Genomic DNA, 26,703 nt, shown 5'->3' with positions numbered 1-26,703 from the left:
CGAGACAAGGTCTTTCACTGTTACAGCTGGAGCACAGTGGTGCAATCACAGGTCACTGCAATCTCAAACTCCTGGGCTCAAGTAATCTTCCCAAGTAGCTAAGACTATAGGTGTGCACCACCATGCCCAGCTAATTTTTTTTTTACTTTTTGTAGAGATAGTGTCTTGCTGTGTTGCCGAAGCTAGTCTCAAACTCTTATCTTAAGCAGTCCTCTCTCCATGGCGTCCCTAAGTGCTGGGATTACAGGCATGAGCCATCATGCCTGGCCAGGCACTTTAATTTTAAAGAGCCTTTAATATGGTTTCTTGCCATGTCAGAGATAAGAACAGCTTAATATTTCTTGACTTTTCCTTGGTTAAACAAGGGGTATGCTTTAAAATTTTTTTTAATTTTAATTGTGGTAAAAGGTACTTAAAATTTGCCATCATAACCATTTTTAAATGTACATTTCACTGTCATTAAATACATTCACCACTATCATCCACAGAACTCTTCATCTTGCAAAACTGAATTCTGCACCCACTAAACAATAACTCCCTTTTCTTCTTCCTCCCAGCTCCTCAAAACCTTCATTCCATTTTCTGTTTCTATGATTTTAAAGTGGAATTATACAGTATTTCTCTTTTTGTAACTGGCTTATTTCACTTAGCATTATGTGTGTCCTCAAGATTCATCCATGCTGTAGCATATGATAGAATTTCCTGCTGGGCGCAGTGGCTCACACCTGTAATCCCAGCACTTTGGGAGGCCAAGGTGAATGGATCACCTGAAGTCAGGAGTTCGAGACCAGCCTGGCCAACGTGGTGAAACCCTGTCTCTACTAAAAATACAAAAATTAGCTGCACATGGTGGTGGGCGACACAGCCTCCCAAAGTGTTGGGATTACAGGCGTGAGCTGCTGCGCCAGGCCTGCTTCTACTCTTTGACTATTGTGAATTAATGCTGCTGTGAACATGGATGTACAAATGTAAGGGATATGTTTTTGTTTTTTTGTTTTTAAGATGGAGTCTCACTCTGTCACCTAGGCTGGAGTGCAGTGGCACAGTCTTGGCTCACTGCAACCTCTGCCTCCCGGATTCAAGCAATTCTCCCACCTCAGTCTCCTGAGTAGCTGAGATTACAGGTACCCACCATCATGACCAGCTACTTTTTGTATTTTTAGTAGAAACTGGGTTTCACCATGTTTCCCAGGCTGGTCTTGAACTCCTGACCTCAGGTGATCTGCCCGCCTCACCCTCCCAAAGTGTTGGGATTACAGACCTGCGCCACAATGCCCAGCAGGGATATGCTTTTTTAAAAGTCTCTGTGATATGTACACTTGGTGACTTTCATAGATTTTTAAAAATATAAGTAATATATAAATACATTTTTATTATAAAAGATTTAAATGATATAGCTGTTAAGAGACCAAAATATGAAAATTCTTATTCATTCTCTCACCTCACCTCCATCTGCAATTCCCAAAGTTACATTTGGTGTGCTATCTTCCCTCTCTTTCAGTACATTTCTATACATTTGTCTATAACTTATTCTTTTTAAAAACTGAGATATTATACATATTCTACAGTTTAATAATGCTTGGAGACCTCTCAATTATTTATATTTTGGAAATATTCCCAGTCTGCTGCGTATGTTCTATAGTGTTATATTTACCTTTACATGTACAGGGCTATTACTGTAGATTAGAGTCCTAGAAGTGCATGCAGTTCCTAGGTCCAAGGAACTTTCTTTAACTCTTCATCAGATTTTCTTTTTGAACAACCTTTGTGGCTTGATAATTATGTTTCTAGAAAATTTATTATTCAGGTTTAGAAGTTTGGGGAGCTGTTTGAAATAACACTCAAATAAATTTCCTGGCTATGGATTTGTTCCCCATAGCAAGAGAGTTGTAAACTATGAGTTTTATAACCTTAATGGCTTTTTTTAAAAAAAGGCAATTGATCTCTTAATCTAGGTGTTTTAGCTAGCATATGGGAGATGTAATCTGCAATCTATGGGACAAATGGGGGAGTTTTGGGAGTTATGATAGAAGACTGTTGAAAAATGTTTTATAATAATGTTTTACAGTAGGGAAACCTGGTAGACGCCACCTCATCAGCCGACCAGGGTTAACATCATATGATAATCATATTGCTATCATGCAGTGATATTCATATAATAAAGTGAGATGGGTGCATTGCCTCTGTGATATTCTTACCCCAAACCCATAACCACAGTCTCATAATGAGAAAATAACAGAAACCCAATTTGAGGGACATTCCACAAAATACCTGACCATGTTCTTCAAAAGTGCTATGGTGCCAAAAGTCATGCAAGACAAATCTAAGTAATTCTCACAGGTTGTAGTACACTAAGGAGACAGTGAAAACTAAATGCAAATAATGTGGTTTTTGGTTTTTTAAAGTATGTTTATCCTTATGGACAATATGCTCCCATAAAGATCGTCTACCCTAGAAAACTGTGTCTTCCCTCTTAAATCCAAGAGATGCTTGTCCCAAAGGGTGGACTCCATTGAGATCTCCTGGGCTAGAGACCCAGTGCATGGATGGATGAGACAGTATAAGCAAGACCGTATAAAGTTGTGATCTGAGCTCATGGACACTGTGGTAAGAGGTCAGGCCCGAAGAATCAGAGAACTGAGTGGATTTTGCAATGGATAGCCAAAGAGAGGGTCCAAACTTAAAATGCGAAACAATAATTCAAGAATGATTTGGTAAAATGTAATATAACAGCCTATAACAGAGTCTTGCAAATAGTAGCCAAAAGTCACCCTAACCAATCGTAGGGCATATCTACCACACAAAAGTGTGACTTAGCGCATGACTATTTAAATGCCAAAAAAGACAGATAAAGGAAAGTTAAGCCATAGTGGCAACCTCTGCAGTTGGAACGAGGGAGCTATATCAGTCAACAGTGAGGCCAATTGAGAATATTTGAGGTTGGCGTATGTCTAGGGATTCCTATAGGAGATACAACCCAGCAAGCATAGGTCAGCAACCCAAGGTCAGAGTACAAAATGGGTTAATACTAAAAAGTGGTTAAAAAGATGACCAGTCCTCAAGAGGAGATAGTATTTAAATCGGATACCTCTCCTTCCCCATGCTAACTAACATACTGTAATTTGTTATGGCTGTTTCTAAGGTAACTGTTTATAATTATAAATCAGCCCTACTGGTTCTTCTTGATATTGTAATTTGCAATCAAAGAACCTCTAGAGTTAATGTAAAACTTCTTGAATGAGAGACCATCTGGTTACAATTTTGGTTTCAATTCCCTGTTAGGCAACTGACACCCAAATAAGGACTGTTTCCAAATATGAGTAGGCTAAGTCAGTCATAAACAAACAAAAAGTTTCAGTTTTTGTTGCTATTATCCAAGATGTTAGCAGATGAAGTGTTTAATGAAAGGGTGCTTCTTTTAGGCAAACTTCTTTTACCATGATTTGTTTAACCTATACCAGTGGTCTGTACATTTTTTCCTGTAAAGGGCCAAATAATTATTAATAGTATTTTTAGCCTTGCAGCCACGTATGATCTCTATGTATTTGTCATTGCCTTTTTGTTTTTTTAAACAAATGTTTAGAAATGTAAATGTTCTCTGTGTCCTTCACCATGTTTTCATGCTTTGTGATAGTGGCTGAAGTTTAGAGACTTGTTTTAATAAACAATGTTCTGAAATGTTGATCTAATTGCCTCTGGCAAAAGATGTGTAATCATGACTTTGATGAACTTATTTTAAAAATAGATGCACAGTTGATCTCTTATTGCACGCATTTTGGCACATTCATGGGAGATGTTCTCTATAAACATGACACTTGCAAAACCTACCATACCCTGAAAGTTTGCTGTCTAGAAATTAAGTGCCTAGTTTTCATTCAAATTAATATTTAGGTAAGACATGTTTTATTTCTAAATAGACTGTCAAACTTTTTTCATATTTTAATGTGTAATGGTGATGACCTTTTTAAAAAGACTCAACGTAATTTGTTTTCTCATTTAACCCATTAACTGCCCCCTTTGTGTAGTATTGTTGCTGCTTTCTCTTATAAATTGATGATGTCTCAGGGTCTCAATTTACAATTACATTAGTTTCTTCCTCTAGTTTGTAGTTGAGCTGTGGCTCTGCACTGTTTGGGCCTGTACAGCCATCCTTCACTAGACCCCGGGAGGTGGCCTTTAGTAGGCTCAAAGGTGGCCTTTAAGCCATTCTTAGTATCACTGTGAAAAAGCATCCAGATTTTCCCCCTGAAAGGCCAAGTGGTTGCATGACGTGTTGTGGATTTTAGGGATATACTTTGCCTATTTCACATACTTTTTTCCAAGAAGATAGATAAGCTTACACATGTAAAGGTTTCAACTGTATTTCTTCTGTTTATAATTTTATTTATTTTGAGATGGTGTCTCGCTCTGTCACTCATTTTGGAGTGCAGCACAGTGGTGTGATCACGGCTCACTGTGGCCTCAAACTCCCAGGTTTAAGCCATCCTCGCACCTCGGCCTTCTAAGTAGCTGGGACTACAGATGTATGCCACCACATCCAGTTAATGTTTTTTGTATTTTTTTGAAGAGACAGGATTTCGCCATGGCTGCCTACCTGGTCTCAAACTCCTGGGCTTAAGTGATCTGCCTGCCTCAGCCTCGCAAAGTGTTGAGATTACGTGAGCCACTGCACCCAGCCTTTTTATAATTTTAATAATAATCTGTCAATCTTTCATTACTTTTGCTTTCTAAATTCTTGTTATATTTTACTAAACAATGCTTAATCTCGCTGATAAACCATTTTAGCAGAAGTATGTCTGATGAGGACCACCCCCGCCTTTTTTTTTCTTTTCTCAGAGTTGCAAGGTCTCCCTCTGTTGACCAGGCTGGAGTGCAGTGGTGTGATTATAGCTCACTGCTTCCTCAACCTCCTGGGCTCAAGAGATCCTCTCACCTCAACCTCCCCAGTAGCTGGGACCACAAGCGTGCACCACCATGCCCAGCTAATTTTTATTTTTTTTAAGTAAAAACAGGGTCTTATGTTGCCCAGGCTGGTCTCAAACTCCTAGCGTCATTTAATTTCTGTTTTGGTATTGGCTCTGAAAGGACTGTTGAGACAATACTTGGAACTCTTGATATTTTCCAAAATCTGTTTTACCAAGATAAATTTTAAGGAGAGCAACAGAAAATAAAGCAGAAATGTGGTTTCTTTGTTGGGTTTTTTTTTGTTTTTTGTTTTGAGATGGAGTTTCACTCTTGTTGCCCAGGCTGGAGTGCAATGGTGCGATCTCAGCTCACTGCAACCTCCCCCCATCCTGGGTTCAGGTGATTCTCCTGTCTCAGCCTCCTGAGTAGCTAGGATTACAGGCGCCCACCACCACATCTGGCTAATTTTTGTATTTTTAGTAGAGACGGGGTTTTACCATGTTGGCCAGGCTGGTCTTGAACTCCTGACCTCAGGTGATCCACCCGCCTTGGCCTCCCAGAGTGCTGGGATTACAGGCATGAGCCACCGCGCCTGGCCCGAATGTGGTTTCTAATCAATATTATTTAATAATGAATTGGATTAAGAGTTTTTTGGGGTTTTTTTACTCAATAGAAAGTTGATTGGGTTTTTAAAAAATAGCTTGTTTTCAATAATTAAGGCTTAAAAAATCTCTGAGTTCTCTTTGAGATATTTGGATTCTATAAAAAATGAAACTCTTTGTTTCTTAACCAAATGATAATTCCTTAAATTGCATTCTTTGATTCAATTATACTGAATTTCCTGGTAGAAATTTTATTTTCTCTGAAGCAGAGTCAGTGGTCTTAATATCACCATGTCAACCAGAAGAGAAGGAAATCTAATATGCATAATAGAGAACACTGACACATGACTTCTTTAAAAGTCTCTGAAATTCAACATATAACTTTTTATACCAGAAAGTGAGCAAACATTTAATCCTTCCTCTTCGTCTATGTCTCATGATGTATTTGTGTGATTTTAAAGAACATTTTGGAGTTTTTGAGTTCTATATAAATGTGACCATGTTATCTGTATAATCTTGCCATCCTTTCTTTGGAAAACATGGGTCACCGTTAGCGTATGTCATGGATGTTGATGTGGAGTCTGAGTAAGCTAGTGGGCGAGAGGGTGTGTGTGTGGACGTGGGCGCATGTGTGTATTTGTTAGTTTCAAATCGAGCCATTCTTCTAGTCTTTAGGTCAGCTGTCACGTTGGGCTTTCCTCCTTTGTTCTTTTGAGTTGCTCTGTGACTAGCCACAGACCCAACACTAAAAAGGAAGGCTTTTAACGGATTAATTCCGTCCTTTCCTTCGCCTACATTGTAGCAGCTGCGTTCTGCCCTTTCTGTGGCCCTGCAAGGAGAGGAGGCCTGTGTATAACAGTCTTCTGTCAACATCCATTATAAGATTCCTAAAGCACATGGAATGAGATAGTTCCCAGGAAAACTCTTTGTTAAGGCCAGCCCATGTGGGAAAAGTGTTTCTATGCTTAGTCTTGTAACTATGACTGTTTTTGTTTTATGGGGTCAGGGGAAATTTAACTTATAAGGCAGTATTGTGCTATGCCTCCATACTTACCTGCCCTTTCTTTCTGAACTCTTGCAGGCAGCAGTACCTGTCCAAAGATCGCTTTAGTTCCACCTTGCTCCACAAGCAGCACAACCACACTGGTTGGTGAGAATGTATCTGAAGAAGAGGCTCAGGGAATAAATGGGAACAGGCCAGCAAAACACTCAGCTGCAAGTCCAAAGCCACAAGGTATGCTCACTGGGAGTTTGTGTTCGGGGTGGGTACGTTGTTGATCAATGAAGGCTAACCAGAAAAATGATGGCCACAAAGAAAGTGTTTTAAGCTAGAAGGAAGGAATTGGGTACATTATTTTTTAGAGAAGAGTCCATCTGTGCATCTTCTCAGGCAGAGGTTGCTATTTGTTCTGCTCCTGAAACAACATACATTTCTCTATATGGATCTTTTCATGTTGCTGAAATTGTTTGCATGTCATCTTAACGGAACTGTGATCTCTTTATTACGCCTGATCTAGTACAGGGACTTACTGTCTGTGTAATAAATGTGTTTGGAGCTACTGTTAGAAAGAAATGATTTGCTAGATGTCAGTATCTGTAAAACATAATTCTAAAACAGCACTTCGTGTACTTATCAAGCATGTGACTTGAAAATATTAAGGAGGTAGGGCATGAAAACACCTGATAGTAAGGTCTTCCGCAGAAAGGAACAGTAACAGCCCTTCATTCAGGATTGAGTGGCCAGTGAGGGTAAAGAAAAAGCCATAATGGTAGGAAGCTTGAATGATTTTTTTCAGTGACCATTTCCTTTTACAAAGAAATTTCCAGTGAACTGGGTATTAACTTTGAGAAGCACAGAATTATAGTTTTGATGATAGAGAGCAAGGCCTTTTGAAATGGAACACAAAAGCTAAGCTACCCTACGGTTTAATGTGTAGTTTCTTCCTTACAGATTTTCATTTATAGTGAGTGCTAAACAGATATGAGAAATAATACTGGGCATTGTCAGAATTACTACAGTTGGGAAAAATCAGTTTCTATTTTTATTTATTTTGTGTTTACTTAGGTCTCTTTCCTGTTCTTGCAAAGAAAAATGTATTCTAGAGCATGCATTATAAAATAAGTGGTGTTATTCCTTAAAGTTGTATGTTTTAAGGATTTCTGAAAGAAAATTTTAGAACGAGTTTAAAATGAATCTTCTAGATTATGGGATATTTGTCTTGTTCTCACTACAATTATATTTGTGGTGGTATGGAATATCACTATCAAGCAAGGTCAGATAATTGATGATTCAGATGAGTAGCCTATTCACGAGCTTACAACCATTTCTTTTGACTACACTGCTCCCTTATAGCATTGACGTGAATATAAACATAGGACTTTTTTTGACCATGATTTAAGCCTTTTTATTTCCAAAATATAAAATTCCATTTCGCCCATTAGACCCGAGTTGACAAAGATCCAGTGTGAGGTAAGAATATTAATAATGAATACAATTGTAGTTGTAATTTTCCTGATCAAAGGAAGAATTTCATTACTTAAAAAGCCTTTATTTTTGGAAGATGCAGTGCAATACTTCATTGTTTTCCAAAGTCAGTGTATTGAGAGATATAAGAGTGTCCTTTCTGAGCTGCATGTGCCAAAATAATCCCCTTTTTAAGTAGACAACACTTAACCTTGCTTTTGCTGTTGTGTAGTTATAGTAAAGCCACTATATAGTTATATAAATACATATTTACTTCCTATGTTAAATATGGGCTAATTATGTATATATACTTTTCTAACTAAAGGGAATATTTGCAGATATTAAATAAATCATGGAGTACTTTATACTTCTTTTTCAAAATACTTTCAGGCAGTGTTTGGCCTTTCCCTGATACCCATGGCTAAAATTTTAACCTCACCTTTCACCCTGCCCTTTTATATTTCCCTATGTTGTAGTCTGTTCAGGCTGCTGTAACAAAATACCATAAATTGGGTAGCTTATAAACAATAGAAATGTAGTTCTCACAGTTTTGTGATCTGAAAGTCCAAGATCAGATTCAGGGTCTGATGAGGGCTTGCTTTCTGGTCCACAGGTGGGTCCAAGATCAGATTCAGAGTGTAATGAGGGCCTGCTTTGTGGTCCATATCTTTTCACTATAACCTCACAGGGTGGAAGGGGTGAGAGGTCTCTCTGGGGCCTCTTTTCAATGGCACTAATTTGACTAATGAGCGCTCAGTCCTCATGATCTACTCACCTCCCAAAGGCCCCACCTCTTCATATTGTCACCTTGGGAATGAGGATGGCAACATGAATTTTAGGACACAAACACTCAGACCACAGCACTCCGTATGAACTTTATTTTTTCTCATTCATTACAACCTGACCTGCTGTATGTTTCATTCATCAACTCAGTTTTTTCTGCCTATGTGTCCGCTCACATAGTACATAACCAGTCTTCAATAACACTGCTATATTGCTGCATTTCTTCCCCTTTGTTTCTGCTATTCTTTAAAACTTTGAACATGTGCCATGCAGGGACCAACGTCCCTGAAACGAGGCTACATCTTAGTATTATCAGATGAGCTGCCACATAGATTGGTCAGTAAGTCAATCAACAGTACCCAGTAATGAGTGTTTCTTACTCTTTAGTGGAGAGAAGCTAATTTTAATTTCTCCTAACATTTGGGTGATGGAGGCAGAGAAGAGAAGGGGGTGCTAATAGGGACCTACTGCATGGACCAAGGAATTATCACCCCCGACACCTTTGTTCCTGCCTCACTGCAAATCCCTTACAAGTTGTGAATGGTGAGGTTGCTGGGGCTTCAAGGTCACTATGTGTGTGGTCCTAACAAGGGAAGTGGAGTCAGGCTGGCAGGAGCAGGGGAAAGCAGAAAGAAAAAGCAGATAAACTGTTAAGTCTGCCTTTCTTCCTGGTCCAGGGCGTGTAGCCCTCCTGTGCAAATAACTCACAATCTTCCTGCACTTATCACCAGACACCGTGGCTGATAGAAAAATGAAAGTTAGCTCACTGCAACCTTGGCACTGGCATTATCAGTACTGCATGTAGCCCTCTCCAGCACAAGCACCATCCTATAAAATCCCCAGAAAGCCTTTGTCTCTTTGTAGTCAGCTCCTGTCTTGCTGATCTGCCTGTTGCTTTCTTGCAGTGTTATTTTCATACTTTGTGTAATAAATATGCCTTTCTCTACCTACAACTGTCTTGGTAAATTCCTTTACTGCCAACGCCACCAGCCCCGGATAGTTGCTACCCACAACACTATGTTGTTTTAGTTTAATTTAGGACTCTTATTCTAGGTGAGTAGTTCTCAAGCGGAGACAGTTTTGCCCACACTTGCATATCCTCCCCCGACAATAGGACATTGGTAGTACCTGGGGACATTTCTGCTTGACACTGCTTGTGGGAGTTGCTACTTGCAGCCAGTGAGTGCAGGGTAGGGCTGTTGCTCTACATCCTGCAATGCACGGGACAGTCCACAACAAAGAATTCGTACAAACTATAATATCAGTTGCTGCATTTGCAAAACTCTCACCTAGATAAAAATAAGCACGTAATTATATCTTTTTTTCCTTATGTAGATTGCTAAGAAGATTATAGTCACAATTTATTGTGGGCTTTGTTTTTTTTTTTTTTTGAGAGAGAGGGTTTTATTCTGTCACCCAGGCTGGAGTGCAGTGGTGTGATCTTGGCTCACTGCGGCCTCCCCCTCCCAGGTTTGAGTGATTCTCCCACTTCAGCCTCCTCAGTAGCTGGACTACAGGAATGTACCACAACGCCCAGATAATTTTTGTATTTTTTGTTAGAACCTGGGTTTTACCATGTTGGCAAGGCTGGTCTCAAACTCCTGACCTCAGGTGATCTGCCTGCCTTGGCCTTCCAAAGTGCTGGGATTACAGGCATGAGCCACTGTGCCCAGCCTATTGTGGTAATTTTAAAAGGGGAAAGTATTGCACATCTTTATTAGTGGTGATTATGTAGTAATGTCTCTGGAACAATATATGGTTTACGTTTTGTGTTTATTAATTACCAGTAAGTAAATATTTTTGAAGAATTATTTATAGGTTTTTAAAAGGTGAATGAGCTAAGTTTTATTTTATTTTAAACCTGAAAAAGGAATGACCAGAATGGCAGCCCTTTGCTATTTCAAAATCAGCAGAAAGAAAGAAAGATAAATTTTAGATTAGAGATTGGATAAACTTGCATTTGGATCCAAATTGGAATATGTAGATTTCGAAATGGATTTGTTTCATAATTAGAGCTTGTTTTGCCTCAGCCTCAGAAAATACCCTAAGGCCTTGGAAACAATGGCTTATTCACTACATACCAATCCTAATAGTCAAACAAATTACTGAGCAACCTCCAGCATAAGTCTTTCTTCTTGTTCACCACTTTTAATACTGGCCTGTTTCCTGCCATGCTAGACAGTGACTCAAAATAGCTCCTTTGGTAATTAAAGTTAATAGTTCTTTTTCTCTTAACAGCTTCTATCCAGAACATTCTCCATAGTTCCTGATTATTTTTATAAAGTGCAAATTGTCACATAATGTCTCAATCATTAAATGCTTTAAAGAGCCACATTGTTGTTTGAGTAACTTACATAAATATAGAGTACTTAAACCTATTCATTTGCTTCTAAAGTAAAAATCTATGTATAATGATCCATTCTTTTAAAAGTGTAATGTTATAATGCATTTATACATAGCCAGCTTTTGTTGTTTCTGTTTTCAAAAAGAAGAGTAATTGAAGACTACTGACTTAAACTGGCAATTGGTTTCTTTTCATTCTAGATAATTACTTTGAATGATCAATTTTTTTTCCTATTTACATCTATAAATTTGGGTGTAATAAAACCCATCTTATTTATAGTCTGATAGAGATCTCAAATTTAGTGTATATGAAACTGAACTGCTAACTGCTATTCTCCTCTCCAAAAATTGCTTTGCCTGCTATGTCACTTGGCCATCGTTCCATCCTTCTGGTAGTTGAGACCCAAGGCTTCAGAGTCATCCTTGCCTCCCCTCTCTTTCTCTCATATGTCTAATTCAATCTTATCAGGAAATCTACTTTAAAAATTTACCTAGAATCCAAGTATTTCTCACTACCTTTTCCTAAGCACTGTGATCTCTTGCCTGAATTTCTATAATATCCTCTTAATTGTCCACCCTGCTTCTCCCCTGTTTTCCTCTACATTCTCAACACAGCTCCCAGAGTGATCCTGCTGAAAGTTAAGTTATATCATGTTACATTTCAGCCCAGAACCCTGCAGGACTTCTCATTTCATGCAAAGTCAAAATAAGTGGTCCAGAGTCTACTTTCTCAGGCCTCCCTATGCACTACTTTTGTCCACATGCCCATTCTGCTCCAATCCTGCTGGCCTCCAGACCCCAGCTGTCCCTGGCTGTCATTCCATCTGCTGGAAAGCCCTTCCCCAAACAGTTCCTTCCACTTCAAGGCTTACTCAAATCCCAGCTTTTCACGGAGGCCTAACTTTGAACACCCTGTTTAAGACTGAAATCTGCCCTCCCTTTGACTTCCCACACCCTGGATGGTATTTATCTTGTTCTTTTAGCCCTCACCACGTTTTCTCCTAGCACTTACCTCCTTCCGATAAATGATTTACTTGCTATTTTTTTGTTCATTTTTCCTTTGCTCATTGATAGGCTCAAGTGGCTAGAACCTAGTAGATATTCAATAAGTATTCATTTAATTAATGAAAAAGTGAAAATAAACACCCTATATAGAGGTATAAGAATTGTTCTAGGATATATATTTTCTAAATGCTGAATTCATAGTGGTTTTATAAATTTATACTGTCATCAAAAATGTTGTGTTCACATTGCTTCATATCTTCACTGACACTTGGTATTGTCAGATTTAAAATTCTGGTCAAGCTGGGCGTGGTGGCTCACGCCTGTAATCCCAGCACTTTGGGAGGCTGAGGTGGGCGGATCACGAGGTCAGGAGTTCGAGACCAGCCTGGCCAACATGGTGAAACCCCATCTACTAAAGATACAAAAAATTAGCCGGTCGTGGGTGGTGCGTACCTGTAATCCCAACTATTCGGGAGTTTGAGGCAGCAGAATTTCTTGAACCCAGGAGGTGGAGGTTGCAGTGAGCTGAGATCGCGCCATTGCACTCCAGCCTGGGCGACAGGGCAAGACGCTGTCTCAAAAAAAAAAAAAAAAGAAATGCTAAAATTCTAGTCAATCTGATTTGACTGAAATGGTATCAGCTTATGGATTTAATTTGTATTTCCCTGAAATACTAATAAGTGAGGGTGAACACTATTTTTCCTGTCTATATCCTTTGGATTGTTAGGTCTTTTAGTTAATAGTGCATAGGAGTTTATTTATTTATTTATTTATTTACTTATGTATTTAATTTTTTTTGAGGCAGGCTGTCTATTGCCCAGGCTGGAGTGTAGTGGCATGATCTCAGCTCACAGCAACCTCCACCTCCCGGGTTCAAGCGATTCTCCTGCCTCAGCCTCCCAAGTAGCTGGGATTACAGGCATGTGCCACCACGCCCGGCTAATTTTTGTATTTTTAGTAGCGTGGGGTTTCGAACTCCTGACCTCAGCTGAGCCACCTGCCTCGGCCTCCCAAAGTGCTAGGATTACAGGCATGAGACATCGTGCCTCAGTTTTTTTATTCTGATTGTTATTCCTTTCTTCCTTATAATACAAAATAATACAAAATAATTCCAGATAATACAAAAGTCTTATCTGGGTCTGTAAGATCCAGTTCTTCACAGGGCCTTGTAGAAGAGCCAAGGATGGCAGAACAAAGAAGGGGGCAGATGAAGGGCATTCTTATATTTTGAAACTTTGTATCCTGCCACGAAATTTCACATAGATGTTATATGGTTATCTTAAAAATAGACGTCTCATATATGTTAATCTTGTGCAAGTACAAAGTGCTTTCATAGGTCGGGTTCTTTCGTGTGTTTTTAAATCCTTTTCTAGTCATTTACTTCTCAAAGTAGCTGTGTGTTACTTTTTCAGTCTTTGATAGGAGCAGTAAGATTAAATATGAATTTGTTTTATGAAATAGTGATTTTCCTTAAGAGTTGAATGTGGCTGGGCACGGTGGCTCACGCCTGTAATCCCAGCACTTTGGGAGGCTGAGGCAGGCGGATCACCTGAGGTCGGGAGTTTGAGGCCAACCTGGCCAACATGGCAAAACCCTGTCTCTACTAAAAGTACAAAACTTAACTGGGTGTGGTGGCAGGTGCCTGTAATCCCAGCTACTCTTGAGGCTGAGGCACAAGAATCACTTGAACCTGGAAGGCGGAGGTTGCAGTGAGCTGAGATTGCACCACTACCCTCCAGCCTGGGTGACAGAGTGAGATTCTGTCTCAAAAAAAAAAAAGAAAAAAAGAGTTGAATGTTAACCTATAATCATGGGTTACAAGAAGTATTGAGCCGAAACAAAGATGAGATTCATTTCCTGTTCATCAAGGAACTCAAAAGTCTAGGGAGGCAACCCTGGTTGTAAAATATTATAAAACAAAATGACAAATGTTAGTTGAGAAGATATTTGAAGATTTTTGAGGCAGGGTGGGAGGGCAAGAGGTGGAAGAGTCAGATAAGCCTTCTTAAAAAGTTGATGACTGAGGTGAGCCTTGTGGGAATTAGGGGATTTTGCCAAGTGGACCATTCTAGGTATGTGCCAAAGCCTGAAGGCCTGAAAAAACCTTACCAAGCTTACAATGGAAGATGCAATTCAGTGTGGCTGGAATCTAGGCTGCATAGCGGGTGGGAGAGTAGAGATGAGCCAAGCAGTAAGAAAGTTCCCAAGAAATCTATTTCAAAAGAAAATGAAGCCAGGAGGGGTGGCTGTCACCTGTAATCCCAGCTACTCTGGAGACTGAGATGTAGGATCACTTATGCCCAGGAGTTTGAGGTTACAATGAGATATGATTGCACCAGTGCACTCCAGCCTGGGTGACAGAGCAAGACCATCTGTGTGCGTGCGTGTGTGTATGTATGTTTACACACACACATACATACACATAAACACATAAAAGATAAAATAGAAAAGAAAATGAACCTACTGTGGTGGCTTTCCAATAGATATGTTGTTTTCATTTAGCTCTAGATATATAATAAGGTTCTTACAACATGATTCTGCAGTTGTTCATATCCTAGCAGAATTGTACTTAGCTGATCTTATTCAGCTAAGTAAGTGTTACAGTAGGTATATTGGATTCAGGGCACCTTTTACCTGAAAAGCTTACTTGCTCTAGGGAGCTTAACAATCAAGTAGGGAAAGACTGTGTTTGCATACTACACTGTTCTCAGAGTGTGAAACACAAATCTGGAAATGATTTTGCTAGTTTTAAATGTCACACTATTGATCTCTAGAATTAATATTTATCTGATGAAAGGGGAAAAAATCTAAATAAATAAATAATTGAAATACCAAGAAGAGGAGGAATCGGAACTTTAGGGTTTTCCATTCTCATCGTCTGTAATGCCAATAGAGACTGATAATAAACTGCATCCTTAGAATATTGCCTACAATTTATAATCTTTTCCCTTCTTACATAAGTAATTTGGGAAATCTTTTTAAAAGTGAATAATTGTCTATTTGATAAAATTGTAATTTCTTTAGCCCTTGATTTTTATTTTCTTTTTAGTTTTATAATATAGTCTTCATAATCTGGATTATGTTGCTATGCAAAGGATTTACTGGTCCTTTCTAATTCGTGATCTTGTATATGTGTTTATGTCAGTTTAATTACCTTTTAGGTCTCCAGCTGGACCTATGAATTAAACTGACATAACAACAGATTAGCAGAACAAAAACATACAAGAGATATAAAGGCCGTTGGCTGCAATTTGTTTGGTTGCCCAGAAGCTAAGAAAGGTGGCCATGAAGATAAATTTAGTCTCAATAATTTGAAGTATCAATTCCTGGGTTGCTTCTACCATCTGTTGTCATTTCCTCTGGGTACAGACTATTAGACTGAAACATGAGATCCTGGTTTTTAACTGGAATTGGATTTTTTTTTTTTTGAGACGGGAGTTTCACTCTGTCGCACAGGCTGGAGTGCAGTGGCGCGATCTCGGCTCACTGGAAGCTCCGCCTCCCGGATTCACGCCATTCTCCTGCCTCAGCCTCCCGAGTAGCTGGGACTACAAGCGCCCGCCACCAAACCCGGCTAATTTTTTGTATTTTTAGTAGAGACGAGGTTTCACCGTGTTAGCCAGGATGGTCTCGATCTCCTGACCTCATGATCCGCCCACCTTGGCCTCCCAAAGTGCTGGGATTACAGGCGTGAGCCGCCGCACCTGGCCTGGTATTGGATTTTTTTTTTGCGTCGTAAGTACATAGCATACAAGATTTCTTTTTCTTTTAGTCCTGCGTTAGATATTCCTCAGTTAACTCCATAACTTTGGGAGTTGAAAGAATCATTTTCATTCATCAGTTAGATATTTTGAGGCAAAGTATCTGTTACTTTTATTACATTATAAATGATGAACAAGTGATAGAATTTTTTCTAAGACAGTGTGTCTAACTTTAGTCATTCATGTATCATCTTCAGATTTGTCATATCCATGTACCATTTGTTCTTTTTTATTTAAAATGTGTATATTTACTGATTTACTGTACATTTACATTTTCTCCCTTGCTGAATTTGATACCTCCTCTGTGCTTTTAAAATACCTATGTACCCAGTGTTCACTTTTATCAACATCATTAAAGTGCCTCTCCACTAGTATATGATCTCCTTGATGACACACTAAGTATAATGTTCCAAACATTTGCCAAAAATAATGCAAATAGACACTATAAATATAGCTGTGATCAAAAGTAATATATTCCTTACCTTCATCAATTCCTGCCTTGTGGAGGAAAAAAAACCTTTAAATTCATAATATATTTACTATTTTACCGCAGCTTTATTATTTAATCCTACTCATTACTAATTATTTAATAATTATGCCACAAATTGTGATAAGCAATTTGGAGAAAGCACACAGTGCTTATGAAACAGTTTAAGAGGTGGACACAATTTAGATTGGGAAAGTGGGTAGAGTCATCCCTGAGAAAGTGATGGGTATCATTGTATTTTAGTTTTTCTCTCATCTGGCACATAATAAATAAGGCATGTTTAAGTGAGTAAACTCTAGGTAGATGAATGAGTTATTTCATAACAATTTTAGCACACAAAATTATATTCACTTCCTTTAGTATTCTAGCTAAGAATGTTGAATTATTCATAACCTTAAGTGTTTTTTTTTGGGGGGGGGTGGGAGATTTTCCTGTTTTACTGCATTAGTTCATATTTACTACTCATAATGTTAAAAGGGTTTTTTGGTGGGAGATTTTCCTGTTTTGCTACATTAGTACATACTTATTCTACACAGAAGTTTTTTTCTGTAAAATTAGCCAATATTACACTTATATAAGCCCCATTGTTCCCAAATAATACTATGTTAATCACTCCCCCAAACATATGTTGGAAAATATCATTTTCACAAAAGAAGCATGCCATTTTTAAATTGAGATTTTCTTATTGTTTGTATTGAAAGAGAATTAAGTGAATTAATTGCTCCACTTGTAGTTCATTGTGACATTTCTTTCCTTCCCTATAATAAATTGATAACTGGCACTGAAATGATGAGATCTAGGCCAGTGAGCATGAGCCAACTGTCAGCTAACTGAGTTTATAAAAGAGATGAGATCACTAAAAACCAGGGGAACCAGCTGGGGGAAAATGGGGCATGTAATTAGGAGGCGACATGACTCCTCACCCTTCTTCCAGAAGGTAAGAAAAGGATTTAAGGAAGAAAAAAGATGATTCTATTTGATCTGTCCACACTGCTTATTTAAAAATACTACATGTTATATAGTATTTTACCTTGAATGTTAATCTTAGAGAAAAGTAATACTGGTTTTCAAAAGTGAAGTAATTTCTTTACTGATTGTGCACTTACGGCATATTATTTTATCATCTACAGTGTGTTAGGGAAACTCTGTAGATTTTAGTATTTCATGAAATGATCTTTATTTATCCTATTAATTGATTGAAGGACTTATGAAGAAAGTAGATGATTTGTGGTATATTGATGCAGGCCAACCATCTTAAGCTGTTTAGTGTTGTTATATGTGAATACCCGAAGCTGGGTAATTTATGAAGAGGCTTATTTGGCTCACAGTTCTGCAGGCTGTACAGGAAGCACAGTGCCACCATCTGCTTGACTTCTGGTGAGGGCCTCAGGCTGCTTCCACTCATGGCAGAAGATAAAGGGTAGCTGGCATGTATAAAGATCACATGGAGAGAGAGGAAGCAAGAGAGAGAAGGGGGAGGTTTCAGGCTCTTTTTAATAACCAGTCTTGGAGGAACGAATGGAGCAAGAACCTATTCACTATGGCAAGAATTGTACCAAGCCATACGTGAGGGATCTGCACACATGACTCAAACCCCTCCTATAGTTCCCACCTCCAACATTGGGGACCAGATTTCAACATGATGTTTGGAGGGGACAAATATCCAAGCCTGTAGCACCAACTCTGTTACCCCAGGCCAGTCACTAAACCTCTCTAAGCCTTCATAGACATAAGAAGAGAATAGTAGTACCTACCTGAGAGAACTATAAAGTATAAAATTTCATCAAAGATCAAATGAGATAAAGTGCTTTTGTTAAATGGGAAGAAGATGCTATATTGATGCAACATTGTATTACTGTTGTTTGTTGTTGTTTTGTTGGCTTTTATGTTGTTTAACTTATTAGCTGTGGATTCTGGTATATCAACTATAACTATTAGAAAACCTGTTTTGTAGCAGACAATGTATCTCTAGGATTTAGTTTTAAATTTAGCATCACCTTTTCCCTGTTGAGATGAATAACTGCTGTGTTATCTGTAATAGACCTTAGAATGCTTTAGCCTTATGTAGATTCCTAGGTGTTTAATATTGCCATATTTAAGATGCAATAAAATTAAAAGAACCACTTAAGTTTGGAGATGGGATTTCCACAAGGCATGAAGCAAATGTCCAAAATGAACAAAAGTCTTTTGGTTATGGTTTAGTTCAAAATTTGACACCTGCCCCCTTTACAATAATTTTATAATGCTGAATATTTTTGCACCCAGGACACCAGAATTTTTATTGTTATTGAACAAAATATCAGTGAAATACTGAATTCTATTCTTTTTCTACAGTGCCTCCAAAGCCATTACACCTGCAGAATTCACCTTCGTCCAATATACACCAAACCCCCAGGCATAAAGCTTTACCTAGTGCAAAACCAAGGATGGAGGAAATTAAACCTGCCTCTGCTTCTTGTGTCTCAAAAGAAAAACCCAGTAAGGTATCAGATCTCATCAGTCGCTTTGAAGGAGGCAGGTAAGAGCTAATTTACAATGGGAGAAGGCAGGAGAAGAAGAAAGCTGATTTTTGAAAAAATGATAGTCATAGATACATTCTAAATAAAAAGCATAATATCTTATTCCATTAGGTTTGGTAGGCCTTCAGAAAGGGTGAATTTTTAAAACGAATGACTTAATCTTACCCTAATATGAACTGTCATTTACTATGTATTAGCTAGGTACAGTACTGTAGGCCACCAGCTTTTTCATGAAATTGTGTGCTTTGGTATCTGTGTGCTTTCTCTCGTTTCCTCTGTATCTCTGTGTGTCATTCTCTATGTGTTACTCCTTGTGGGTCATTCTGTGGGATGCTCAATATCTGGGTTGGAAAGTCTGAGCGGATGCCTCTGTCTCTTCGTTTCTCACTTTGTATGTTTGTGAATGTGACCCCTGTGGGCTTGTCTCCTCCCTGGGGCCCTCTCTTCTTTCCATCCCATTTTATTTAATGTGGGTCTTCTATACCCATTCAGTCCCGGTTTCCCCTCTCCATATACTCCATCATATGCTAGGTTTTGCAAAGAGATGTTATTACCAATGACAAAATGTATGCTAAATTTCAGTTTTGTATTTATTAAATATAATTTATATTCTTTAGTCCCAATGTTTGGAAAAAACAAAGGTAGGTGAAATATTATATTTCTCATTTAAAGATAAACAGAACCCACATAAGTTGCTTTTCTCCTTATAAAACTCTCAATTGTTTATTTTTTCTTAGTCTTTTGATAAAAAGAAATTTTGTCACTGACTTAAATATAATTTTAAGCAATTTTATCAGTAAAATTTTGTTACCTGTCACCAAAAGTCTATGTACAACTAAACAGAATGTGTATAACTTCAATTTCATCCTTGAAACCAAATATTTTCATTCATTTCAGTGTAATATTTGGGACTTGTTAACCATTAGGGTGATTTTATTATTTATTTGTCGGATTTACTGTTACTTATGTAATGAAATCATAGCTTGGAAATAGTTTGATTATCTTCTGGGAATTGTGAACAAGCACAAAACCTGCAGTGTCCCTCATTTTTTAAATGGGTCTAACAGATGTTGGTTCCTCCTATCAATTTCCTGTGACAACTCAGAGGCCCCGTCTATTTTACAAAGTTACAAGTTCTGGAGAGAAGCCTGTCTTCAATTTTCATTCCTGATAAATTGTAGGAACTTTGGTCATAAATATTTCAACTTCAGCCTCTCTTCCTCTGAAGTAGGATTTATAGGACCTTTGCTATCTTGAATTACAGTGATCTTTACTTAGAATGGTTTAATTCCATTTAAAACTTTTTTTTTTGCTGCTCAGGGTAAATTGACTTGATAACAACAGAGTGACCCCTCATGTTTGCAAATTCCAGGGGCCATGCCTAGTGACTGCATAATAGGAGGGGCTGGAGCCCTGATCCCTGTCATAAGGCATGTCAGAGCCTGCATCCCTAGATTTCAGGGATAACTCTCTGAAGCCTGGAAAGGGTCAGTATTCCAAAGGGTGCGTCCTCTCATCCTCTCCATTTTGGTTAACCCACTGCATTGTTTTAGATTCCTCTACATGAGAACTGTTTGTACTTTTTCCACTTAATGTTTTTTTAATCATTCAAGCTTCACAAATTCAATCCTGTTTTGATGCAAAGGTTGAAGGTTTAATTCATCTAAGGAAAAATGTGCTATAATTTATGATTTTTTTTTAAGCAAGTTTGTTCCGAGTGCAAATTGGGTATAGTGTGTTTCGGCAGGTCTGGTGAAGAAATATTGTTTATGGTAGAGTCCACTGCCAATACAAAAAACAATGTTATGTTTTCAGTGAGGTATTACCACTACAGACTGGCCCCTAAAGTGTTTGTGTGGGTTAATACTGCATTGGATCTATAGGACTTAAGTAGGAGATTTGTATTTACTGTTGAGTGATATCCTTGCCATTGCAAGGGTCGTTTTCATTTTTAACCTTCCTTATGAGAGCTTAGACTAGCTTTGTAAAATAGAGGGAGGCTCTGAGTTGTCACAGGAAATTGATAGGAAGAACCAACATCTGTTAGAGTGGAGTCTGGTCAGAATGGTCATATCATACTGTTGTTAAGACCTTACCCGGCTGGGTATGGTGGCTCATGCCTATAATCCCAGCACTTTGGGAGGCCACATTGGTTGGATTGTCTGAGCTCAGGAGTTCGAGATCAGCCTGGGTAATGTGGCAGAACCCTATCTCTACAAAAAATACAAAAATTAGCCAGGTATGGTGGTGCACGCCTGTGGTCCCAGCTACTTGGGAGGCTGATATGAAAGGATTGCTTGAGCCCCAGGAGGTCAAGGCTGCAGTGAGCCGAGATTGTGCCACTGCACTCCAGCCTGGGCGACGGAGTGGGACCCTGCCTTAAAAAAAAAAAACATCGTAGCACTAGTTTGTTAAGATGAGAGATTTGGAGCAAGTAGATTTTCTTTAATTTTTACTGTGGTTTCCTTCTTTCTCCTATTCCTCCTTCTTTCTCTCTTTCAGGTTAAGAGAGAGTACTCTTTTTAACCTAGGAACCACTTTCAGATTTTAGAAATAAGAATATGTTTCTACAGACCTGAACATTAGTGGTTTTTTGTTTTTGTTTTTTTCTTTTTTTTTTTGAGACGGAGTTTTGCTCTTGTTGCCCAGGCTGGAGGGCAATGGCACGATCTCAGCTCACCACGACCTCCGCCTCCCAGGTTCAAGCAATTTTCCTGCCTCAGCCTCCTGAATAACTGGGATTACAAGGCATGCACCACCACGCCTGGCTAATTTTGTATTTTTAGTAGAGACGGGGTTTCTCCATGTTGAGGCTGGGCTCGAACTCCTGACCTCAGGTGATCTGCCCGCCTTGGCCTCCCAAAGTGCTGGGATTACCGGCGTGAGCTACCGTGCCTGGCCGGAACATTGGTTTTTCCCATGGACACTCCAAGGTCAACTGTTTTCTCCTTATGGTTTGGCATCCACAAAGCAGCAGGAATCTTCCAAGTACTGGTTCAACTACTGCTTTTACTAACTCCTTACCCACGTTATCCTTCCCCGTCTCCTCTCCCTCCCTACTCATACCCTTGATATCACTTACTATGGGACATTTGCACCTCTTATTCAAAGCCATCCTTTAGATAAGACCTGAACATGCTTAAATTTGTTTCAGAGGATCTGTTGAGGATCTTTCCACCAGGGAATCCAGAGACTGATGTGGGCAGGAGAAGGAGGACAGTTTGATTCAAATCTCTAAAGACTACTTGGGAAATTATCCAGGCCAAAGTTGTCCTCCTCAAGGGGGCAAATCTCAACTGAAGAGTGTATAACATTTATTTGTATTGCCCACCTCCGATTTTTATATATATGACATTTTCCCCTACTCAATTTATCCTTTCTTTCCTCTGGTGTTGGACTTTACCTGTATCTTTTTTCCTCCCTCATCACTTTCTTGCTGTTTACTTTTATTCCCTGTTTCATTCTCCAGTCCAGATCAGCAGTGATTGGGAAGGGTGGGGTGGGAGCAAAGGTGACACATCTCAGCATTGTCCTTGGGACCAGGCTGCTTGCTGTTTCCTTCCCCACCTCCCTTTATCCCGTTACCTGCACAGGGGAAGATAATCAGCCCTAGACTTTCTTCCTTCATTTTGCCTACAGCCTATTCACCTGATGCTCATTCTGTCCTTCTGCTCCAGTACATCATAACTTGGGGTGAAGACCATGGGATTTAGAGTTGGATTCATGGTTTGACCTTTGGCTTTTCTGCTTGTTACATTGTGACATTGGCCACCTTAATTTCTAAGCCTAGATTTCTCTATGGAATCCCTGTCTTTGGAATTATTGTGAGGATGAAACAAGGTAATTATTGTAAGGGGCTTCTTATAGTTTGTGGTTCTTAGTAAGCACTTAATAAATGTTTCTGGCTGTTATTATTGTCACAATCATCATCATTATCGTGGTTATTCAAAGTTCATCAAATATTTATTGAGTACTTCCCCTGTGTCAAGCGCCACGCTAAGAGGTAGGAGTAAAGCAGAGAGGAAGTCTGCAACCTCACCGAGTTTTAGTTGCTTTATTTCTTCTCATTTAGGTCACAGGAATCTTTCAAAGAGTATAGCCCACAGTTTTGTGCTCCATTCCCCACCCCACTCCCAGAATCCTAGATTAAAATCTGTACAAATGGCCGGGCGCGGTGGCTCATGCCTATAATCCCAGCACTTTGGGAGGCCGAGGCGGGCGGATCACGAGGTCAGGAGATCGAGACCATCCTGGCTAACACGGTGAAACCCCGTCTCTACTAAAAATACAAAAAATTAGCCGGGCCTGGTGGCGGGCGCCTGTAGTCCCAGCTACTTGGGAGGCTGAGGCAGGAGAATGGTGTGAACCTGGGAGGCGTAGCTTGCAGTGAGCCGAGATTGCGCCACTGCACTCCAGCCTGGGTGACAGAGTGAGACTCCGTCTCAAAAAAAAAAAAAAAATCTGCACAAGTATTTCCACAGGAATATTGTTATATGTTGAGAGTAAGTTTCATTCTCCTATTAAAACTACTGTTATGTCAAGCAGTAATAAGGACTTTAAAGAAAAATAAAATCAGATGTGGAGTTAGTGATGGAGAGTGCTGTTATGATAGATGAATCTAGGAAAGCCTCTTTGGAGAGGTGATACCTGAACAGAACCCCGAATGATAAGAAGAAATACCAGTGTTTTAGGAGAGATTGTCCTAAGCAGAGAACAGCAGCTGCAAAGACCCCAAGACACATACACTTGGTTATTAAGAATGGGAGCAGCAAGGAGTATGGCAAGAACACAGTGAGTTAAGGAAGAATGAAATCTAATGAGGCCATGCACTTTGGGAACTAGAGTATGTAGAATCTCATAGGCTGTCACTGGGACTTGAGTTTTCCCTTGAGTGTGTGAGGAAGCCCTCAGAGTTTGTGACTGACTTGTAGAGGTTCTAGTGGAGGGGATCAGAGTGGAAACAAAGAGACCAGTTAAAAAGGTATGGCAGCATGAATAATAAAGTTTTGAGAGTATTCATTATGCCTTCCAAATAAAAAACTCTGGTTCATAATTTGTTCATAAATTAAGGACTGGCTACACTGTACTATTTAAAAATGTTAAGAAACATCAATAAGTAAAAATGTTAGGAAGAGATGATAAATACATAAGTATTATGTCTAACTAAGTCTTTACTAACTAGTCACATTATTAAACAGTGCAAGGATCAAGAAAAGTTAAGCGTTGAAAAAAATAAATAAGTTATAAATAAAATAAACAGCCCAAGGAAATGTTCCAGTCCCCATAGGTAGACTCAGGGTCATCTTCTTTATTTAAATCTTTATTTAAATGTGGATAGCATCCCAAGAGACTTGGGTCTACACTAAGAATATTCAAATCCATGTTTCTGAAACCATCAGAGATAGAAAAAAAAAAAGTAGCGAATATCCCTTTTCAACTGGAATAAACTTGTCTTAATTCTAGAACTTTTCCATGCCAATGTTTTCATGCTTCCTTTGTATTTTATCTTTTAGCTCATTATCAAATTATAGTGATTTGAAGAAAGAGTCTGCTGTGAACCTAAATGCTCCTAGAACCCCAGGAAGGCGTGGATTGACAACCACACCTCAACAAAAACTCCTCTCCCAGCACTTGCCACAGAGGCAGGGAAATGATACAGATAAGACTCAGGGTGCACAGACTTGTGTGGCCAACGGTGTAATGGCAGCACAAAACCAGATGGAATGTGAGGAGGAGAAAGCTGCCACTCTTAGCCCAGATACTTCTATTCAAGCTTCTGAACCCTTGCTTGATACGCACATAGTGAATGGAGAAAGAGATGAAACTGCCACAGCTCCTGCATCACCCACAACAGATAGCTGTGATGGAAATGCTTCTGACAGTAGCTACAGGACTCCAGGCATAGGCCCAGTGCTCCCCCTAGAAGAAAGAGGGGCAGAAACAGAAACCAAGGTACAAGAGAGGGAAAATGGGGAAAGCCCTCTGGAACTGGAGCAGCTGGACCAGCACCATGAGTTGAAGGTAGAGCATGAGACTAGCTCATAAGCAGGGAAAACCCTGCCTATTCGATTGTTGTCTTAAAACTCTTTATTTATTGCACCCCTGAAATGTATGAATCAGATCACCCACACTGGCAGTTAAACGATTTTCAAGCTCTGGCTGCTGATGAGCATTTCCCCTATGCTCTAAGCAGATATATTTCACTTTTTCTTTTCATGTAGTTTCTGTTAATATCTCTGTTGTAATTTCAGGAGTCAGAACAGTGTGGAAACTTTAATATAGGAAATCCACAAATGTATTGTTTTTACATAGAAAGAAAATGTTCCTTGTTGCTCTAGATGTTGGTGCTGTATCCCTAATACTTATGGGCCAAGCAAGAAGAAATTGTATAATCTTTGTTATTCAGAAGTTTCTAATAGAATAAATAGGCCTGTAAGATGAACTTGCCACTAGTAAATGTTACTTTTAAGGACATGAATATGGAAGTATTAAATTATTCAACAGATTATAACTCTAGGCTTTTAATTTTTTTAAGTTTTCTAATTAATACCCAATTTTCTAATAAATGGTGTAGTCTTTGAGTTAGAAGGCCATTTAAAAATCATTTTAGAGCCAGGCATGGTGGCTGATTGCTGTAATCCCAATACTTTGCGGGGCCAAGGCAGGAAGAATTCCTCAGCCCAGTAATTCAAGACCAGCCTGGGCAACATGGTGAGAGCCCGTATCTACAAAAATTTTAAAACTTAGCAGAGCATGGTAGTTTGCACCTGTGGTCTCAGCTACTCGGGAGGCTGAGGTGGGAGAATTTCTTGAGCCCAGGAGGTCAAGGCTGTAATGAGCCATGATTGTGCCACTGCACACCAGCCAGGGTGACAGAGCGAAACCCTGTCTCAAAAAACAAGGAAAAAAAAAATCTTAGTTTAGCAATTCATTTATAGAAGAAGAAATAGTCCCAGAAAGCTTATGATTTTTTTTTCAAGGTCACGCTGTTTTTTGAATAATAGCTCACAACCCTCATGCTGTGACTCCCAGGCCAGTGTTGTGTCCCTGAAGCAACACATCACAAACTTAAATGGCTAAATGCAAGAAATGTCAATAAATGAAGCAGCCATGGGTAATAAGCTGGTGGGATTGTTGAGAACTGGACATTTCTGTCCTTTCTAAAGAAGAAAGTGATTTGATGAACTGCCTGGATGGGGTTTCTGCTCATATGCACAATGTCAGCTAAGAAAGAGCTGATTTGCTGGTGAAACTTATACTGACTCTGAAGCAGAGAAAGTTTAAAGAAGGAAGTGGGTGGGAGAAAGTGAGTCATACTTGGTAACATTATCTGAAACAGTAAAGAAACAGGACATTGCAAAGTGAATCCCTATGCCTCAATACAATGATAGATTTTTAGTTTATTTGTTCGTGAACCATGATGGAAGGAAGAGAAGGTTAGAACCAAGAAAATCTTTTGCCACTGTTGGGATGATGCCACCAACAAGTATATATAAAATAGTAAGAGCTGTTCTTACAAAGAAAAATATTCTAATTGGTGATGATGCCTATGGTTGTTGGATGGTACTTTTTCTTCCCTTCACATATTATTATGGATGCATTTTCTTAGATGAATCTTACCTCTTTGGGAGAGATTTTATAGAATTTTCCTATTAAACTAGTGAAACATAGAATAGTACTACTGGCCTTTCTCCTGAATGGGCCTTTACACAGTGGATGGCACATGCTGTATGTGGGAAGAAAAAGCAAATTTTCTCTGCAGAGCGGTTGATGCGAACACCACATCTCTCCTGTTAAAATGGAATGTTAGGATTTCATAAGTGTGCTGCGGCAG

At 39.1% G+C, this 26,703-nt stretch overlaps 1 protein-coding gene across 5 annotated transcripts in view; it reads left to right on the top strand.

Moving 5' to 3' along the window:
- FGD4 (FYVE, RhoGEF and PH domain containing 4) overlaps window positions 1-26,703 on the top strand; it is a 248,447-nt gene that overhangs the window by 160,218 nt on the left and 61,526 nt on the right. For 3 of the 5 annotated variants that reach the window (XM_034936051.3, XM_034936053.3, XM_057299473.2), the window contains exons 2-4: window positions 6,589-6,741; window positions 18,685-18,868; window positions 24,383-24,890. In XM_034936051.3, coding sequence (XP_034791942.1) covers window positions 6,589-6,741; window positions 18,685-18,868; window positions 24,383-24,890 — 845 coding nt within the window. Of the gene's footprint in view, window positions 1-6,588; window positions 6,742-18,684; window positions 18,869-24,382; window positions 24,891-26,703 lie in introns of those variants that run through there. The other 2 variants (XM_055095747.2, XM_034936058.4) reach the window with 2 other exon arrangements.

The sequence above is a fragment of the Pan paniscus genome, chromosome 10 (genome assembly GCF_029289425.2).
Source record: "Pan paniscus chromosome 10, NHGRI_mPanPan1-v2.0_pri, whole genome shotgun sequence".
Classification (NCBI taxonomy): domain Eukaryota; kingdom Metazoa; phylum Chordata; class Mammalia; order Primates; family Hominidae; genus Pan; species Pan paniscus.
Note: the sequence above shows the minus strand (reverse complement) of the source record. Positions and strands in the feature narration are given on the sequence as shown.